At 37.6% G+C, this 16,542-nt stretch overlaps 1 protein-coding gene across 1 annotated transcript; it reads left to right on the top strand.

Annotated features, from left to right (window-relative positions):
- The first annotated feature begins 2,680 nt into the window (after positions 1 to 2,680).
- Positions 2,681 to 9,073, top strand: LOC113046565 (interferon-induced protein 44-like). The gene is made up of 7 exons (XM_026207382.1): positions 2,681 to 2,832; positions 3,839 to 3,872; positions 3,982 to 4,180; positions 7,502 to 7,648; positions 7,775 to 7,940; positions 8,199 to 8,299; positions 8,615 to 9,073. Exons 1-7 carry the CDS (start codon positions 2,790 to 2,792, stop codon positions 8,795 to 8,797), a joined length of 873 nt encoding a protein of 290 aa, XP_026063167.1. The 5' UTR covers positions 2,681 to 2,789; the 3' UTR covers positions 8,798 to 9,073.
- Positions 9,074 to 16,542: the final 7,469 nt, after the last annotated feature.

Here is a 16,542-nt window from a genome sequence, read left to right as displayed (position 1 = left end):
AATAAACTTTTTATGATTTATGAATAGTTATGATTTTAACTATTGAAAAGAAAGGCTGAACATAAGTTCACAGATAAAATACATTAATAATGTTTAAATTGATTATAAATTGCTAAAACAGTAACTTGGTCACTCAAGCTACTTAAAAACACTATGGTACCATGTCCAAAATCATTGTAGGTTTCTGTAAGAGAACACAAACATACCCAAACTTTCCCAAAACTATAAACACACACCATGATAACTATGTCATAGATACACTTATCTTCTTTCCAGCATCTTATTATGTATTATTTCTGTAATAATATGCTTAAAGATTACAATATACATCTAATATAAGTCTAAAAGCTTCATTAAACTTCAAGGCAACAAATAAATCTTTGAAAAAATAGTTCCAAAAAGTCAGAATATTAATTTATACAAGGTCGTAAATGGGGCTGTGTTCTTCACATTTATTTAGGCCAACCCAAGTTTTTTCTCAGTAACTTGTCCTGCTGAGGACCACAAGGTGAAAGCCACTAGAAAAAACGCTGGCTTACCTCTAGTGTAAGATGGTGAGTTGGAAATATTCACCCTTATTGTGTCAACTGCTACGTAAACTAATGTAAATAATGTACAGTAAGTTAACCTTAAAACATTAAGGTTATTTACAGCTTTTAGTTCATGTTAATTAATGCATTAATGCTAACTAATTGCGCAGGTAATGTGAATAGATGCATTAATATTTGTGTATTTGAGTTAACGTTAACAAAGATTAACTAATAATTGCTCATGGTTAGTTTATGTTAACTAATGCATTAATTAATGTTATCTAATACAACCTTATTGTAAATTGTTATCGGCTGCACTATGGTCCAAGTGCATGTCTCACGGGCCGCATGCATATCATTTACATATTATGTCACCAATACAAACCAACCAGCTTTATAATATCGTAGCCTAAATATTATAATTTCTAATGGATTCCACCCCTAATGCTGTTGGGAGTTGATCAATTTTGTGAAATTCGGCTTGAAAAGAGTTACAGCACAATGAAGTTGCGATTTTAAGTTGCTTTCTGTAAAATGGACACGGAAACATGGCTTGACACGCGACACTGCAGAAAATGTGTGTTCACATGATGTAGTCTATCTTGATCCAAATGTGGAAAGCACTTTCAAATTGAATAATCTTCTCTCCAGAGATGTTTTTCCTTCACTAGCATTTTACACATTTAGTTTTTCTCCCTTAATACACATTTGTCCAAACTGATGCTCAATTTTACTGAACTAATGGCTGCTGAAGAATATTTTAATTAAATTCTGCCAAAATGCTCGTTTGTAAGTGTTCATTAAATGCATAATGTTAATTACATGAGTAGCCTACATGTCTGCTCATGTCTGAAAATAATATTTGTTAGTACGTTTTTAAATTAATTTAAAAACTAAAACGAATAGTAAAATTGAAAGCTATTTTTTTACATTGTTTTCAGCACAGCGGGGTGCATTTGAATATGTGAGGGGCCACGGGTTGAGAACCACTGATCTAGAGTCCAGAGAATTGTTCTGCAGTGCTTTAAATACACTGCCCTTGCCTTAGCAACAATATAATTATCCTTCACTTTCCCTCACTTATAAGTAATGACTATTGCTGGTTTCATTTGCAGAATGGTCAATGAGAGATTGCTTTTCATAAATTGGGATTCTCCTTTCACTTTCCATTTACTTGAAATCATGCCGGTTATTCATAAATTGGGATTCTCCTTTCACTTTCCATTTCTTTGAAATCATTCCAGTTATTCAACCCCCAGTGATAAAGTTCACTGTTTGTCTGAAGTAATAAAAGGTTTGACCTGATAACAATGATAATAGCTGATAATTCTTTTGTTCATGCTATCAGCTCTGCAGAGGAAAGCTAGGCTAGTAATTTAAATATTTGAATTCAATTAATACAACAAATTAACGTTAATTCTGAATTGTTGGCCATAAGCCTGCATTTAGGAAATAATGATTAAAGTAGGTAATATTGGTACAGGACACGTGCATACTCTGTGCGGTAAACACACTATATACTTTAAGCATAGAGTAAGCAGTGTGATAATGTGGTGATGCCATTTGAAATATTCAATTAGAGTCCATGGTGAATATTACAAACCACCTTCTTCCACTGAAAATACATAGTGCACGGAATAGAGTTCTGTTTTTACAGTCGGGGGGGTTGGGATTAGCTGTAGATCCCAAGATTTGCTGCTGAAAACATGCTAGAGAAACAGATGTGAGTCAGTCATGCAGTTGAGTCTCTATTTAAAAGAGAACTGAAGCCACATGAGAAGTGGTCTTCGGCTCAATGGTAAATTCAGAGGAGAAAAATCCTGTTCAAAATATACATTTATATATGTTATTACAAATATACCTTTCTTACAGTTATCTGAAGTGAAAAAAACTGACCTTTTCATAGAAAGGTCAACGTGTGAAAATATGTTCAAACGAAAATACGTGTTCAAAAAAACATTAATCATCTTAACACCTCGTCTTACAATTCTCTTTTAATTTCAAGGCATTCAATAATATACCTTGAAAACAGAATCTGTCCAGATGTGTTTTTATTGTGTGACATGGCACAGAGTAGGTTATATGCCACTTAGTCATAAAAACATTAACAAGGTGAAAGTGAAAGTTGGACCTGGAGGTATAAATACAGGCTGAAATCAGGGCATGCCTGCACATCCCAAAGAGAAGAACATTAAATAGTAATTCTGTCCGTCTTGTTATTACTCTGTATTGAATTGAAGTCACCTTTGTTTTTTTTCAATGGGAGGATCAGAATCAACACCACCACCACCACCACCAGTGGGTAAGTTTAATTTTAGAGTTGTTGTATTGTTTCTACATGTATGCCAGCTGTGATATGATATCATTTTGTGAGAGTTAAGGCTTGTGGACATGTGAAATAGCAACTGTGTGATTTGTCTATTGCTATTCCAAAATGACAGGGTGATCTCTTGTAAGACTTTGTAAGACACTGAAACACAAATGTCCAAGTTACATTTGCATTTTAATGATTGCAAAAAATAATATAATAATAGCCTTGTATGACTCTAACTTATTTGGATTATTTGTAAAAACCTGTTAAATTTGTTTGCATTTAACTAAATAAAAATAATACATTTATATTTAATGTTAACATATATTCTGCCAAATGTAATTGTTTTTCTTTTAATAAAAGTGCGGTTATTATTCAATTCAGTGCATCGCTAATATATATAGTTTATATATATATATATATATATATATATATATATATATATATATATATATATATATATATATATATATATATATACACACATTAGAAAATAATCAGAAAATAAATAATCAAGTTCATGCTTTAACCAGAAACTAATTAGTACATTTTACACTTGTACTTGGTTGAAAATTAGAGCTCACCTCAGACTTTATAATATTTATAGTGAATCCTTTAAGTGTTTTTAAATAATAGCAAAAAACTACTTAGTTAGCTTTTAAATTAGGCTTATTGGAATAATTGTTCAGCAAAGTTTTTTTTTTTTTTACCAGCACACATGCCACATTTAATCTGTTTGGTCAGTTCTTGGTATTTCCTTTCTTTGCTTGTTTTGTAATTAGTCTCGCCTGTTCCTTGTTTTACCCCTCATTTTGTATGTGTAGTTACTTTTATTTAGTCTAAGATTGGTCAATATCTAATCAAAGACTATAATTTTGAGAGAAAACACATTTGAAATATTCCTTTGATTTTTATTAAATACTGAATTGATGTTCTATTTCATATCTTTTTTGTTGCAGTAATCAAAATCATAAATTATTTCTATCTCTATTAACAGAATTTGATAAACCATGGAGGGACACACCCTGGGAGTAAGTGGAAAATAATTATTCTTTAAAAAAGAAAAATGACAATCTATCTGTACAAGCAAAAGTGTGTATCTTCAACATTGTTTTGTAAAAAGGCCCTATTTTTCAACAGCAATAAAGCACTTTTGGAGAAAAACCTGAGGGAACTTAAGCTGAGTGATCCAAAAGTTAAGTACATCAGGATCTTGCTGGCTGGAGAAGTGGGAGCAGGAAAATCCAGCTTAATCAACTCAGTCAATAGTGTTTTTCAAAAAAGAATCACAACAGAAGCTCTTGCTGATAATGCAGGTGGTAGAAGTTTTACAAAAACAGTGAGTATATGAACCTGTATGTTTTAATAAAAAAATACATTTTGTTTGGTAACACTTTAGAATACTATTTCTTACTTTACTGCATAACTAATAAGGAATTCTTGAAGAACTAACAGGTGATTAATCATTAAGACTTAACTCACTACTGCTAACTACTAAGGAAGTGTTAACTACTCAGTATGTAATACAATTTTGTGAATTTGTAAAGTAACAGTTAGAAAATCAATACCTAATATATTCTGTCTTACCTGCTGAATAACTACTATTAATTATCTTCTAGTTAATGTTCAAGAAAATTGACTATGAAATAACTAGTACTGAACAGTTATACACAAATAGTCACTATACTAATCAGGCTGTGGATGATTACTTTTATAGGTTATTTTTAGAATGTATGTTTGATTTGAGTCAAAATAATGTTGTAATTATTTATTTAATAGCTTCACTTTAGAATACTGTTTCAGGTTCTGAGTAATTCTAGCAGAATTATCTGATTATTTTTTATTGATTACTAAAGGGTTCACTATAATTTCACTTTAGAATAGAAACCTGCAGAACTATTTGATAATTATTAATACATTTACATTTAATCATTTAGCAGACGCTTTTATCCAATGCCTACAAATGAGAAACAATAGAAGCAATCGGATCAACAAGAGAACAACAAAAGTATACAAGTGCCATGACAAGTCTCAGTTAGTCTAGTACAAAACATATAGCTATGTGTTTTTTTTATATGCGGAGGACGCACACATACAGTACTTTATATAAAATATAAAAACTAAGGTAAGCTATCGCAAAGCACTGGAGGTTCCTATCAGAAGCTAATTTCTTGCACAACACTCACAAAATAATTCACTTCACAGGCAAAACCTCGATAAAATGTATTGCATTTATTAATATTGTATTTTCATACTACTACTACTTCTGGTAATAACATTTATATGAAAGGGTCACAATCACTTCACGGGAAGTCGTGGCCTAATGGTTAGAGGGTTGGACTCCCAATCGAAGGGTTGTGGGTTCTAGTCTTGGGCCGGATGGAATTGTGGGTGGGGGTAGTGCATGAACAGCTCTCTCTCCACCTTCAATACCACGACTTAGGTGCCCTTGAGCAAGGCATCGAACCCCCAACTGCTCCCCGGGCGCCGCAGCATAAATGATGAACACTGCTCCGGGTGTGTGCTCACAGTGTGTGTGTGTGTTCACTGCTCTGTGTGTGTGCATTTCGGATGGGTTAAATGCAGAGCACAAATTCTGAGTATGGGTCACCAAACTTGGCTGAATGTCACTTCACTTTCACTTCAATTCAATGTAATTGTGTATAACTGTTTGTCAGTAGTTACTTCATAGTTATTTTTCTTGAACCTTACCTAGTAGATAATTAGAAACTTAATAAATAGTAGTTCTTCAAGAGGTATGACAGAATACATTAGTTATTGATTAGCTAACTGTTACTTAACACAATCATAAAATTATATTACATACTAATTAGTTAACACATCTTCCTTAGTAATTAACAGTATTGAGTTAAGTGTTAATGAATAATTACTTGTTAGTTCTAAATTGTTACAGAGTAATCCTGTGTTTGCATCTCTCTAATATTTCCTCTCCTCCTACCACTTGCACGAATCAGTGGGCGGGGCTAAAGAGGCAGCGACGTAGAATCAGTGGGCGGGGCTAAAGAGGCAGCGACGTAGAATCGGTGGGCGTGGTTATAGAGGCATTGATGTAAAATTTGTGGGTGGGGCTAAAGAGGCAATGATGTTGAGATGTCTTCTTCCAAAACGAGTCATTTTCTGGGCTTGGTTTCAATAAAAGCTGTTTTTAAACTGATGAGAGAGTTCTGAGTTTTGAAACTTACAGAATGTTTTTGGAGTAAATTTGATTTCTTATTTCATGACCCATTTAAAATGATTGAATTACTTAAGTGTGCACTGGATTCATGCCAACCAATCCCTAAATGACAGCTAGAACTTCTACACCAGGGTTCCTCAATAACCAGCCGCAGGCCGATAGAAAGATGTTTGGCCCGCGCTAATTTAAATAATGTGTCATGAAACGCAGCATCAGAAAGCAACATTAACTTACATTGTGTCTATATTGGATGCTAGAGTCGAAGTGCGACGCAAGAACTTACAACAGAACTTCTTATAATCAGTAATGCTGTCTACACTGGATGCGATGCAGTGCGCCGTGACGAATCCCTCAAATGATTTGCAATGCTTAGTCGTGCCCAGTGTAGATTTATACAATGTGACAGCAAAAACATGGGAAGTGTTAAATAAAGAAAAGTGGACACTGAAAATAGATGATTCAAATGTGAATGGACTAAACAGTTTTGAGTGAGTGAGGGATCCTATTTTTGTTATTAATGCTGGTTCGCAGTGACTTCAGAGTTTTAACTAAGTTTGCTTTAGCCTAATTTATTTTCAAGATCTGTGGTAATATATCTATTGTTGCTTTCAATATGGCTATAAAGATCATGCAAATAATATTCAAACTCACATTAGACACTTCTAACACTGAATTAAGCACATTATCATTACCTGAGAGTTTCACTGTCATATTTTGTTTGTTGTTCCTGATGCGATGTGGCAGAAAATTAAACATTTCTAAAATAGAATTCTGTGTCACTGATTGTCACATGTCTCTGTCGCGTGTGGTTAGAGCAAAGACTACATGGAAAAGATTATTTTTAGTGTGTTGCGTCACGTCTGTTTGGACACACGGCGTTACAGTTTGATCCCCAACAAAAATCTAAGTATAAAATTATTAATGCTGATCTACTAATTTAATAAATAAGGGAAAGTGGAGAGAAGAGATCCAGTCTGTAGATGAGCAGGAACAGTTCATTTGCATGACAGACAATGGAGATCCAGATCTCCATTTAGATCTTTGTTTGTTCATATGTATATTCAACAGACAAAGTTCTTCTGTATCTAAATGCAAAAATGTGCATAATTGTTTGAATAAAATACACTACTGGGAGGAAAAATCTGAATATTTATCTTGTGACCATCTTTTGATTATTTTAACAAAAGCAACAATAAAATAATTGTAATAATAATAATTATATATATATATATATATATATATATATTTCAAGCCCTTGGCTTGGTATTGTTGGCATAATCCGGCCCTCTGTGAAAACTAATTAAGGAACCCTGTTCTACACCAACAAGCAAAAGTAATCATCTACATAAAACAATCCAAAAGTCTCATTTTACATGCTGGTTGCTTTTGTTTGTGTCTATATCAAATATATTTGAAATTCCCAAATTGTTTATATAATTGTTGTACTTCTGCATTTATTTACAGTACGACACTTATTACATAAGAAATGGACAATCAGTTCTGCCTTTTGTCTTCAATGACATCATGGGCTTAGAACCTGGAGAATCACATGGTGCAGATCCAGAAGACATTGCCAAAGCCCTTGAGGGTCTCCTTAAGGAAGGACACAATGTAAGGAGGAAACTTTTGCCTGTTAATTTACTCAGCTTTTAAGTGAATTATTTCAGTGTTATTCAAACAATGCATTGACGCCTTTCCTCTCACCTCTTTGTTTTTCTCTTTTATTTTTACATCCAGTTCAATCCAGTTGCTTCTGCTAAAAATTACGACTGCAAAAGTGAAACAAGCCCTGAGGATCTGACATACTGTCTGGTCTATGTCATAGCAGCTGACAAAGTATCAATGATGAATCAAGAAGTCTTCAGAAAGTTAAGAGTCATTAGACAGAAGGCCAGCAGTCTGGGTGAGTATCAGCAATACATTTTAATAAATGTATAAATCATTAATGCGACTCACTAAAAGAAAACTCACTAATGTGTTTTCTGTAGGATTCTAAAAACAATAATATTTTTTTTAAAATGAAGTATTTAAATAGTCAACTTTATTTGGCTCATTCAAAGTTTTTGAAACTTTCTTCATGCTACACAAATCTAGAAAAAATTATGTAGAATGCAAAATCACACAATTAATCCATATTTAAATGTATTTTTCCATTCAACAGGAATTCCTCAGGCAGTCATCATGACGATGGTGGATGAAGCTTGCCCACTAGTAAAAAAAGACCTAAGAAAAATCTACACTAGCAAGAAGATAAAAGAGAAGGTATTACAGGTCCTTTCTGTTCTCAGATAGAGAATGTGGGGTTAGATCTCTGGCTTCACCTTGCAGATTTGTCTTACAGTATAGGGCTTTACAACATAATAATAATACATGCATTATTTAAATTATTTTCTGCAGATCATTAGTGTGGCTAGTCCCAAAAAAACGATGATTGAGTTTTAATAACTGAAGCTGCTCTTTTCACTGACACACAAGTAGATTTATAACATGATACAAACATAAATATGTTCAAGAGAATATTCTTTTATATATATCACAACCCCCAGAAATATTCAGCCCGTGTTCTTCATTCTCCAGATGCAGGAGTGCTCTAATTCAGTTGGTGTCCCTGTGAGCCACATCTTCCCTGTGAAGAACTACCATGAGGAAAGTGATACACAAAATGACATTGATGTACTGATCCTGAGGGCTCTCACACACATTGTGCAAATTGCAGATGATCTGCTGAACAGAAGAAAGAGGGGTTCTGAAAAATGTTAATCTGAATCTAACATAATGGAGAAAGCATAAGCGATTGTGGGAACTTAGTATTAATTCATTCTACTTATTCTCATGCTGTCTAACATATAACTGTAGTTTTATATGCAAGGCTGAACTGCCTCCTATGTTTCTGGTAAAAACTGATAAACCAGTACATGGAGCTCCAGGAACTGGGACGCATGCTAACACTTGAGCAGACAGGGAGGGTGATATATGTACTTGGGATTTCTGTGTTCTCGGCAACATTAATAAAAGTCTCTTCTTCTCCACTCCAAACTCCTGTCTCTTCATTCATGATCCAACACAATTTTCACTTGATTAGACTTGTTTCATGCAAATCTTGCATATTGATTTCAGTTTGGACATGGGTGCAAGTGATCTTTTTTGTAAATTATCAAGACTTCTGAGTGATTAGCTGCTATCGGGGCGGACTGGCCATCTGGATGTTTTGGAGAAGTCCAGAACGACCGTCCATCCCAATGGCCGTCAGCCTGCTGGTTCATCATCAAAGAAAAAGTGTCAGATAAAGTGACGTGGACAGCCGACAAAAGGGGGCGCTAATGTAATCTATTTTTGCTTGTAAGAAACTGAATCTGCCATATACGGCCACAATGTCTTTTAATACAGCCTGCTGGATCATTTTAGTCTCAGATGATCAATTTGAAAATATTTGAAATGTAAGTCACGTAAAGATTGCTTTTGGTTTATAAAGTTAATATTATCTCGAACCAGGAGAGGTCACTAGTTTCCAGCCGCTTCATTTCAGCACGGTAGAATGTGCACTCTAATGTAAACATTCACTAACATTAGCGAATAATAAATGAAAAACTGACCATGAAAACAGCATTTTCCAGTCAAGATGGTAAACAGATTATCTTTTTACCAAGTTCAAGAGGATACTTATATGTTTGGAAATCTGTTATTTAAATCATCATCACATCACTACGCACAAACAACAGGGACGCACTTGTCTATTGTCAACAAAAGCTTTTTGCCAAATGCATGACATAAATGTTTGCACTGAACGTTAGGGTTAGGCTTTGTTCTTAGGCTTTCCACAGGTCCTAAAAAATTCTTCAGTTAAATCATTTCAATTTAAGGCCATGTAAACTCTAAAATGATACAGAAAGTCTTAATTATTAGAGGTCTTACATTTGGGGGCAGAAAGACAAGGATTGCAGTATAGATTAGTATGTGGATTAAATTTCATAAGGCTATGATTTCACTGATCATACTTGAGCACTGCATGTTTCAAATTCAGGCACACTGCTTTGTTGCGCGGTTCCCATGGCAACTGTCTGCTAGATCCGAAAGTGACACCTGCTGCAGAGCCATTTGGGCTTTACTTTTTATCAAGCAGATTTGATAATGCTCTAAAATATTAAAAGTTATAGACACTGAAGTGCCTTGAATTTTTTTTTACCACACTTAAATATTTTTTTTATTTTATATAAAAATACATGAAATGAGTCCTGCAGCAATCCAAAAAAGTAATGGGTTGAAAGCCACATGTCTCATGAGTTTCTATTTCAAATCTGAAAAAGATATCATAAAAAATGAGACTCCTGCAAATATTTTTATGAGACTATGTCTACACCCCCCACCCCCCAAATATTCAAAAATATATTTCCCAATAGTATTGAAGGCTTTTACAAACTATTTAGTCAGTAAACATACCACTGCATAGTTTTTTTTTTCAATTATAAAACACTAGACAGTAACTTAGACATCATATAAGTGATTTATTTCAGCACTAGAAAAATACAAAAATAAGAATAATAAGAAAAATAAAAAAAGATTTAACTTTGTTTGCCAATTACAGAACATCATGAGATTGCTAGAAATGCAGCATTAACAATGAATTATGATGCAAATAAGTGCTGATGTGCTGATGGCCACTTATACAGATGGTTATAACACAAATGTGCCATAAAGTAAATAATCCACTTTCTTTTCATACGCGTTCACTTTGATAGCCGTGATCATACAGTAATAGCGAGCTGATTTGGGCTGATTTACACTCAAATAGATGGTAATCATGCAGATACATTCAACATAAAAGACACTCACATATATAAAAACTGTTGAAAAATAAAATAAACAAAGAAAAAGACGATCGCTATAAGTTCCGCCTCCACCAGCTGACAGGTGTGTCAGAGCGCGTCACTAGGGAGCACCAAATTCAAATATACTATCTTTCATCTTTCATTCACTCTTTTTTCCGGTGGATTGCCTCATTCTGTTTGTGACACTGTACGCTGCAAAACCATGCCGTTTTTTTACTACCAAGACGCAGTTTCCTTCCGTGAGTTATTCCATAACGGACGCAAACAGTTCTGTCGCTGAAGAACTGAAACGTAAACAAAGGAATTATGATCCATATTACAACATTATTGCTTCGTTGAACTTAAACGTGCTTCATGAGATGTCGTTCAGTGGACCCTTACCTTTCCAACTAAACCATGATTTACAGCTGTGGATGTGTTTATGACTCGTTATTACGACGGATCTGGTATGTACAGTATTTCTAATGTTCATGTTTGTATGTGTACTGCTTACACAAATGTAGCAAATACAGTCTTTATAAGCTGTCCATTGAAAAACAGCGATCTGTCGTCGATGCTTGAGGCTTAGATCTTTATAATGATACATAGATTGTCAAGATTAAATTTGTCCCATTTCATTTACATTTACATTTACATTTAATCATTTAGCAGACGCTTTTATCCAAAGCGACTTACAAATGAGAACAATAGAAGCAGTCAGGTCAACAAGAGAACAACAACAGTATACAAGTGCCATGACAAGTCTCAGTTAGTCTAGTATAGAACGCATAGCCAGGGTGTTTTTTTTTTTTTTTTTTTTTTTTTTTTTAAATAAAGACAAGAAAAGGAAAAGTACTGGAGTTAGTAGGTTAAGTGCAGGCGAAAAAGATGAGTCTTTAGACGTTTCTTGAAAATGAGTAAAGACTCAGCTGTACGAATTGGGATTGGGAGGTCATTCCACCAGCTAGGCACAGTCCAGGAAAAGGTCCGTGAGAGTGATTTTGAATTTCTTTGGGATGGCACCACAAGGCGTTGTTCACTTGCAGAGCGCAAACTTCTGGAGGGCACATAGGATTTAACCAGTGAGTTTAGGTAAGTTGGTGCCGTGCCAGTGGTCGTCTTGTAGGCAAGCATCAGTACCTTGAATTTGATGCGAGCGGCTACTGGTAGCCAGTGTAACCTGATGAGGAGAGGAGTAACATGAGCTTTTTTTGGCTCATTGAAGACAACCCTCGCTGCTGCATTCTGGATCATTTGCAGAGGCTTGACAGTACATGCAGGAAGGCCCGCCAGGAGAGCATTACAATAGTCCAGTCTGGAGAGAACAAGAGCTTGGACAAGAAGTTGGGTTGCTTGCTCTGACAGGAAGGGTCTAATCTTCCTAATGTTGTATAAGGCAAACCTGCAGGACCGGGTCGTTGTAGCAATGTGGTCAGTGAAGCTTAATTGATGATCCATCACAAAACCTAGGTTTCTGGCTGTCTTCGAAGGAGTTATGGTTGACGAGCCCAGCTGTATAGAGAAGTTGTGATGAAGCAATGGGTTAGCTGGAATCACCAGGAGTTCAGTCTTTGTAAGGTTAAGCTGAAGGTGATGGTCATTCATCCAGCTAGAAATGTCACTCAGACAGGCTGAAATGCGAGCAGCTACCGTCGGGTCATCTGGCTGGAATGAGAAGTAGAGTTGGGTGTCATCAGCATAGCAGTGATAAGAAAAGCCATGCTTCTGAATGACAGATCCTAAAGATGTCATGTAGATGGAGAAGAGAAGTGGTCCAAGTACTGAGCCTTGAGGAACCCCAGTAGCAAGGTGGTGTGACTTTGAAACATCACCCCTCCAAGACACACTGAAGGATCTGTTAGAGAGGTAGGACTTAATCCACAGGAGAGCAGTTCCAGAGATGCCCATCTTTCTGAGGGTGGACAGGAGAATCTGGTGATTAACAGTGTCAAAAGCAGCAGACAGGTCCAGCAAGATGAGTCCCGAGGATTTTGAAGCTGCTCTTGCTAGTCGCAGGGCTTCAGTAACCGAGAGCAGAGCAGTCTCAGTTGAGTGGCCACTTTTGAAGCCAGATTGGTTGCTGTCCAGGAGGTTGTTCTGTCCAAGGAACATCGAAAGCTGGTTGAACACAGCTCGCTCAAGTGTCTTTGCAATGAATGGAAGAAGGGATACCGGTCTGTAGTTATCAAGAAGCGCTGGATTTAGAGATGGTTTCTTGAGCAGTGGGCTTACCCGGGCCTGCTTGAATGCTAAGGGAAATGTTCCAGAGTGAAGAGAGGAGTTGATAATGTGAGTAAGTGAAGGTATGACTGAAGAAGAGATCGCTGGAAGGAGGTGAGTGGGGATCGGATCAAGTGGACAAGTAGTAGGATGATTGGACAGGAGAATTTTGGAGACGTCCATCTCTGAGAGTGGGGAGAAGGAGGATAAAGAGTGTGCATTGGTCATTGTGAAGTTGTCCTTGGTCTGCGGTGTGGAGAATTGGTCACTGATGGATCTTGTCTTATTTGTGAAGAAAGCTGCAAAGTCGTCCGCTGTAAGAGTCGATGGAGAAGGCGGAGGCGGCGGATTAAGAAGAGAAGAGAAAGTCTTGAAGAGTGTCCGAGCGTCACTGCAGCTGTTAATTTTGTTGTGGTAGTAGGATGTTTTAGCTGTGAAGACATTTGCAGAGAAGGAAGAGAGGAGAGATTGATACACACTGAGGTCCGTAGAGTTTTTTGATTTCTGCCATTTCCTCTCTGCAGCCCTTAGTTTAGAGCGATGTTCACGGAGAACCTCGGACAGCCAGGGGGCAGACGGGGCAGTGCGTGCTGGTCTAGACAACAGTGGGCAAAAGTTGTCCAAGCAAGATGTTAAAGTGGAGCAAAGAGTGTCCGTAGCACTGTTCGTGTCCAGAGCAGAAAACTGAGAGAGTGGTGGAAGAGAGGATGAAACCACAGCAGATAGGCGAGATGGAGAGAGTGAGCGTAGGTTCCGTCGAAAGGTGACCTGCGTTGGAGTGTGTGCCACTTCAGGAGTAAGTGCTAGGTTAGCAGTCTGATGAGAAAACAAGACAAAACACTCACAAGCTGCTGTCCTTCTATGTTGCTCGACTGTTTCTTCTGACAAGTGTTTTACAAACAGCTAATTAAGTACTTTCACTGGCTTTGGCCACGCCTCACTATTTAGCAGATCGAAACCAGGCAGTCCCGCGATAGGCAAACGCTAAACCAAGCGCCACTTTCAGCACGTATTTAACCAGGGTAAGACACACACAATTTAAACCAAAAACTTTCCTAGCAATGATGATCACACACTAGTCTGATGAGAAAACAAGACAAAACACTCACAAGCTGCTGTCCTTCTATGTTGCTCGACTGTTTCTTCTGACAAGTGTTTTACAAACAGCTAATTAAGTACTTTCACTGGCTTTGGCCACGCCTCACTATTTAGCAGATCGAAACCAGGCAGTCCCGCGATAGGCAAACGCTAAACCAAGCGCCACTTTCAGCACGTATTTAACCAGGGTAAGACACACACAATTTAAACCAAAAACTTTCCTAGCAATGATGATCACACACTAGTCTGATGAGAAAACAAGACAAAACACTCACAAGCTGCTGTCCTTCTATGTTGCTCGACTGTTTCTTCATTTAATCTATTCATAAACACTGACACCTGCAAGTTGAAAGGCGTTGAGGACGAGGACGTCTTTGTGCTGGCTAAGAGGTTAAAACACTAGACAGAGAGCTTTGAATAACAAAAGGTGAAATAGGGCCCTATCTTGCACCCAGCGCAATTGACTTTGTACACCGACGCATGTGTCATTCCTATTTTGCACCCGCGCAAAGCGCGCTTTTCCCTCCACAGAACCACGTCGCTAAACTAGTGAATGAACTTGCGCTCCCTGGGCGGTTCAGCGCAAAAAAGGAGGCGTGTTCCGGCGCAAACAATCCCTGGTGCTATTTTGCTGTTCCATTAAACAATTGCGCCACTGACCAGAAAAAACCTAGTCTAAAGTCAGTGGCGCGTTGCGCGTTGTTCATTATGCTATTTTAAGGGCACATGCTTGACCATAATGTATAGCGTGCACAACGCGCATACACTTTGCTCATGTAATCTACACAGATGCAACAGTTATTTTTGCATATCATAAATTGTTACACTAAAAAAAATATTAACACATGAGATGACGGAAATCATTGTGGTGTATTTTGGGTGGGTTTCTCCCATCCCCATACAACACAACTTCTCTGTCTTTCACTGCTCTTACAAGAACAACAGTCTCCTCGGCTGTGAACCGCTCCTGGCGTGCGCCTGGTAAATACGCCACAATAATAGCAATCCATAATGGAACTTGCGCACCTGCTTTTAAAGGGAATGTTGGATGACGCTCTGATTGGTTTATTTCACGTTACGCCCAAACCACACCTATGAATAATGAAGCTACTTCAGACCAACCCATTTTAGATTTGCGCCGGGCGCAAGAGCAATTTATCCCGCCGGGAAAATAGCAACAGCGCCGAGACCCGCCCACAAAGTTACTTGCGCTTCGCGCTTTGACACTTGCGTTTCAGATCGTTAAAATAGGGCCCATAGAAATAGTTAAATAAGAGTTAACAGAAGACCGTTAGGTTGAAACAAGACAATAGCTAGGTGGTGGTGAAAGGCAGCTGAGGCTGAAACAGACGTCCGTCCAGTATTGGAGACAGCTGAGGATGTAGCCGGTGACAGCCTGATAGTGGTGAAAGGCAAACCAAGGCTGTAGCAGACGACAATTCCTGCGATAAAACCAGCAGAGACCGTGCGGTGGTGGAGAAAGCAGCAGCTAAGGCAACTGACGACCAGACCAGTGACGGAGGCAGCTGATGCCGTAGCAGACGATAAGTCCAACTGTGGAAGATGCAGCTGAGATGCAGCTGAGACTTTAAACAGATAACCGCCCAAAGATGGAGGCAACTGTGGCTGTAGCCGATGACAGTCGGTTGGTTCAACCAGCTGAAGCTGTAGCTACTAAAGCTGCAGCAGACGATAAACTGGTGGGATGGGGGAGCTGAGTCCTTAGTAGGCAGGCAGTGAGGTAGTAAGGATGTGAGGGCCACAGCTGAGGTAGGCAGAGCCTGATAAAAGAGTTTTAGGCAGGCAGCAGCTTGATGGTAAAGGCAGTATCTGGTGGCGGCAAGCAGTGATAGCTGTAACTGCAGCTAGTGGTAGCTAGCTGGTAGCAGCTATGAGAAAGCCACCTGCTTTGCTGCAAATAGTGCTTAAAAATTGTTACAATTGTTTCCTGTGGCTAGTTGCTAGTGGATGAGCCAAAATAAAAGTCCATGTAGTGTAGGCCAAGGCACAAAATGGCTACTAGCACAAAGCTATGTAAGCCACACAAAAAGACTCAAGCAAATCCAGTTTGAAAAACATTCACCAATAAAACTTAGTACTGTGCCTCAATGTCAATCAAAGATTTCTGGGGTTTCTTTCACCCATTTCAAGGCAAAACACACAGATGTAGTGGTGGTGATGTACCTCATTGCTGTTCCAGAGAATGATGCAAACTGTGAGTCAGTAGTGTAGAGGCCCAAAAATACCAGGAATAAGTGAGTAAACTCCACGGCACAACACAATAATCCACTCAGTTTGCCTTAAAAGTCCAAGTGTTGTAATTTGTCAAGGTTAAAAAATAATATTTAAAAGATATGTCCTTTCCAAACAAGAGATAAACAA

This window comes from Carassius auratus, chromosome 28, assembly GCF_003368295.1.
Source record: "Carassius auratus strain Wakin chromosome 28, ASM336829v1, whole genome shotgun sequence".
Taxonomy (NCBI): Eukaryota; Metazoa; Chordata; class Actinopteri; order Cypriniformes; family Cyprinidae; genus Carassius; species Carassius auratus.
Note: the sequence above shows the minus strand (reverse complement) of the source record. Positions and strands in the feature narration are given on the sequence as shown.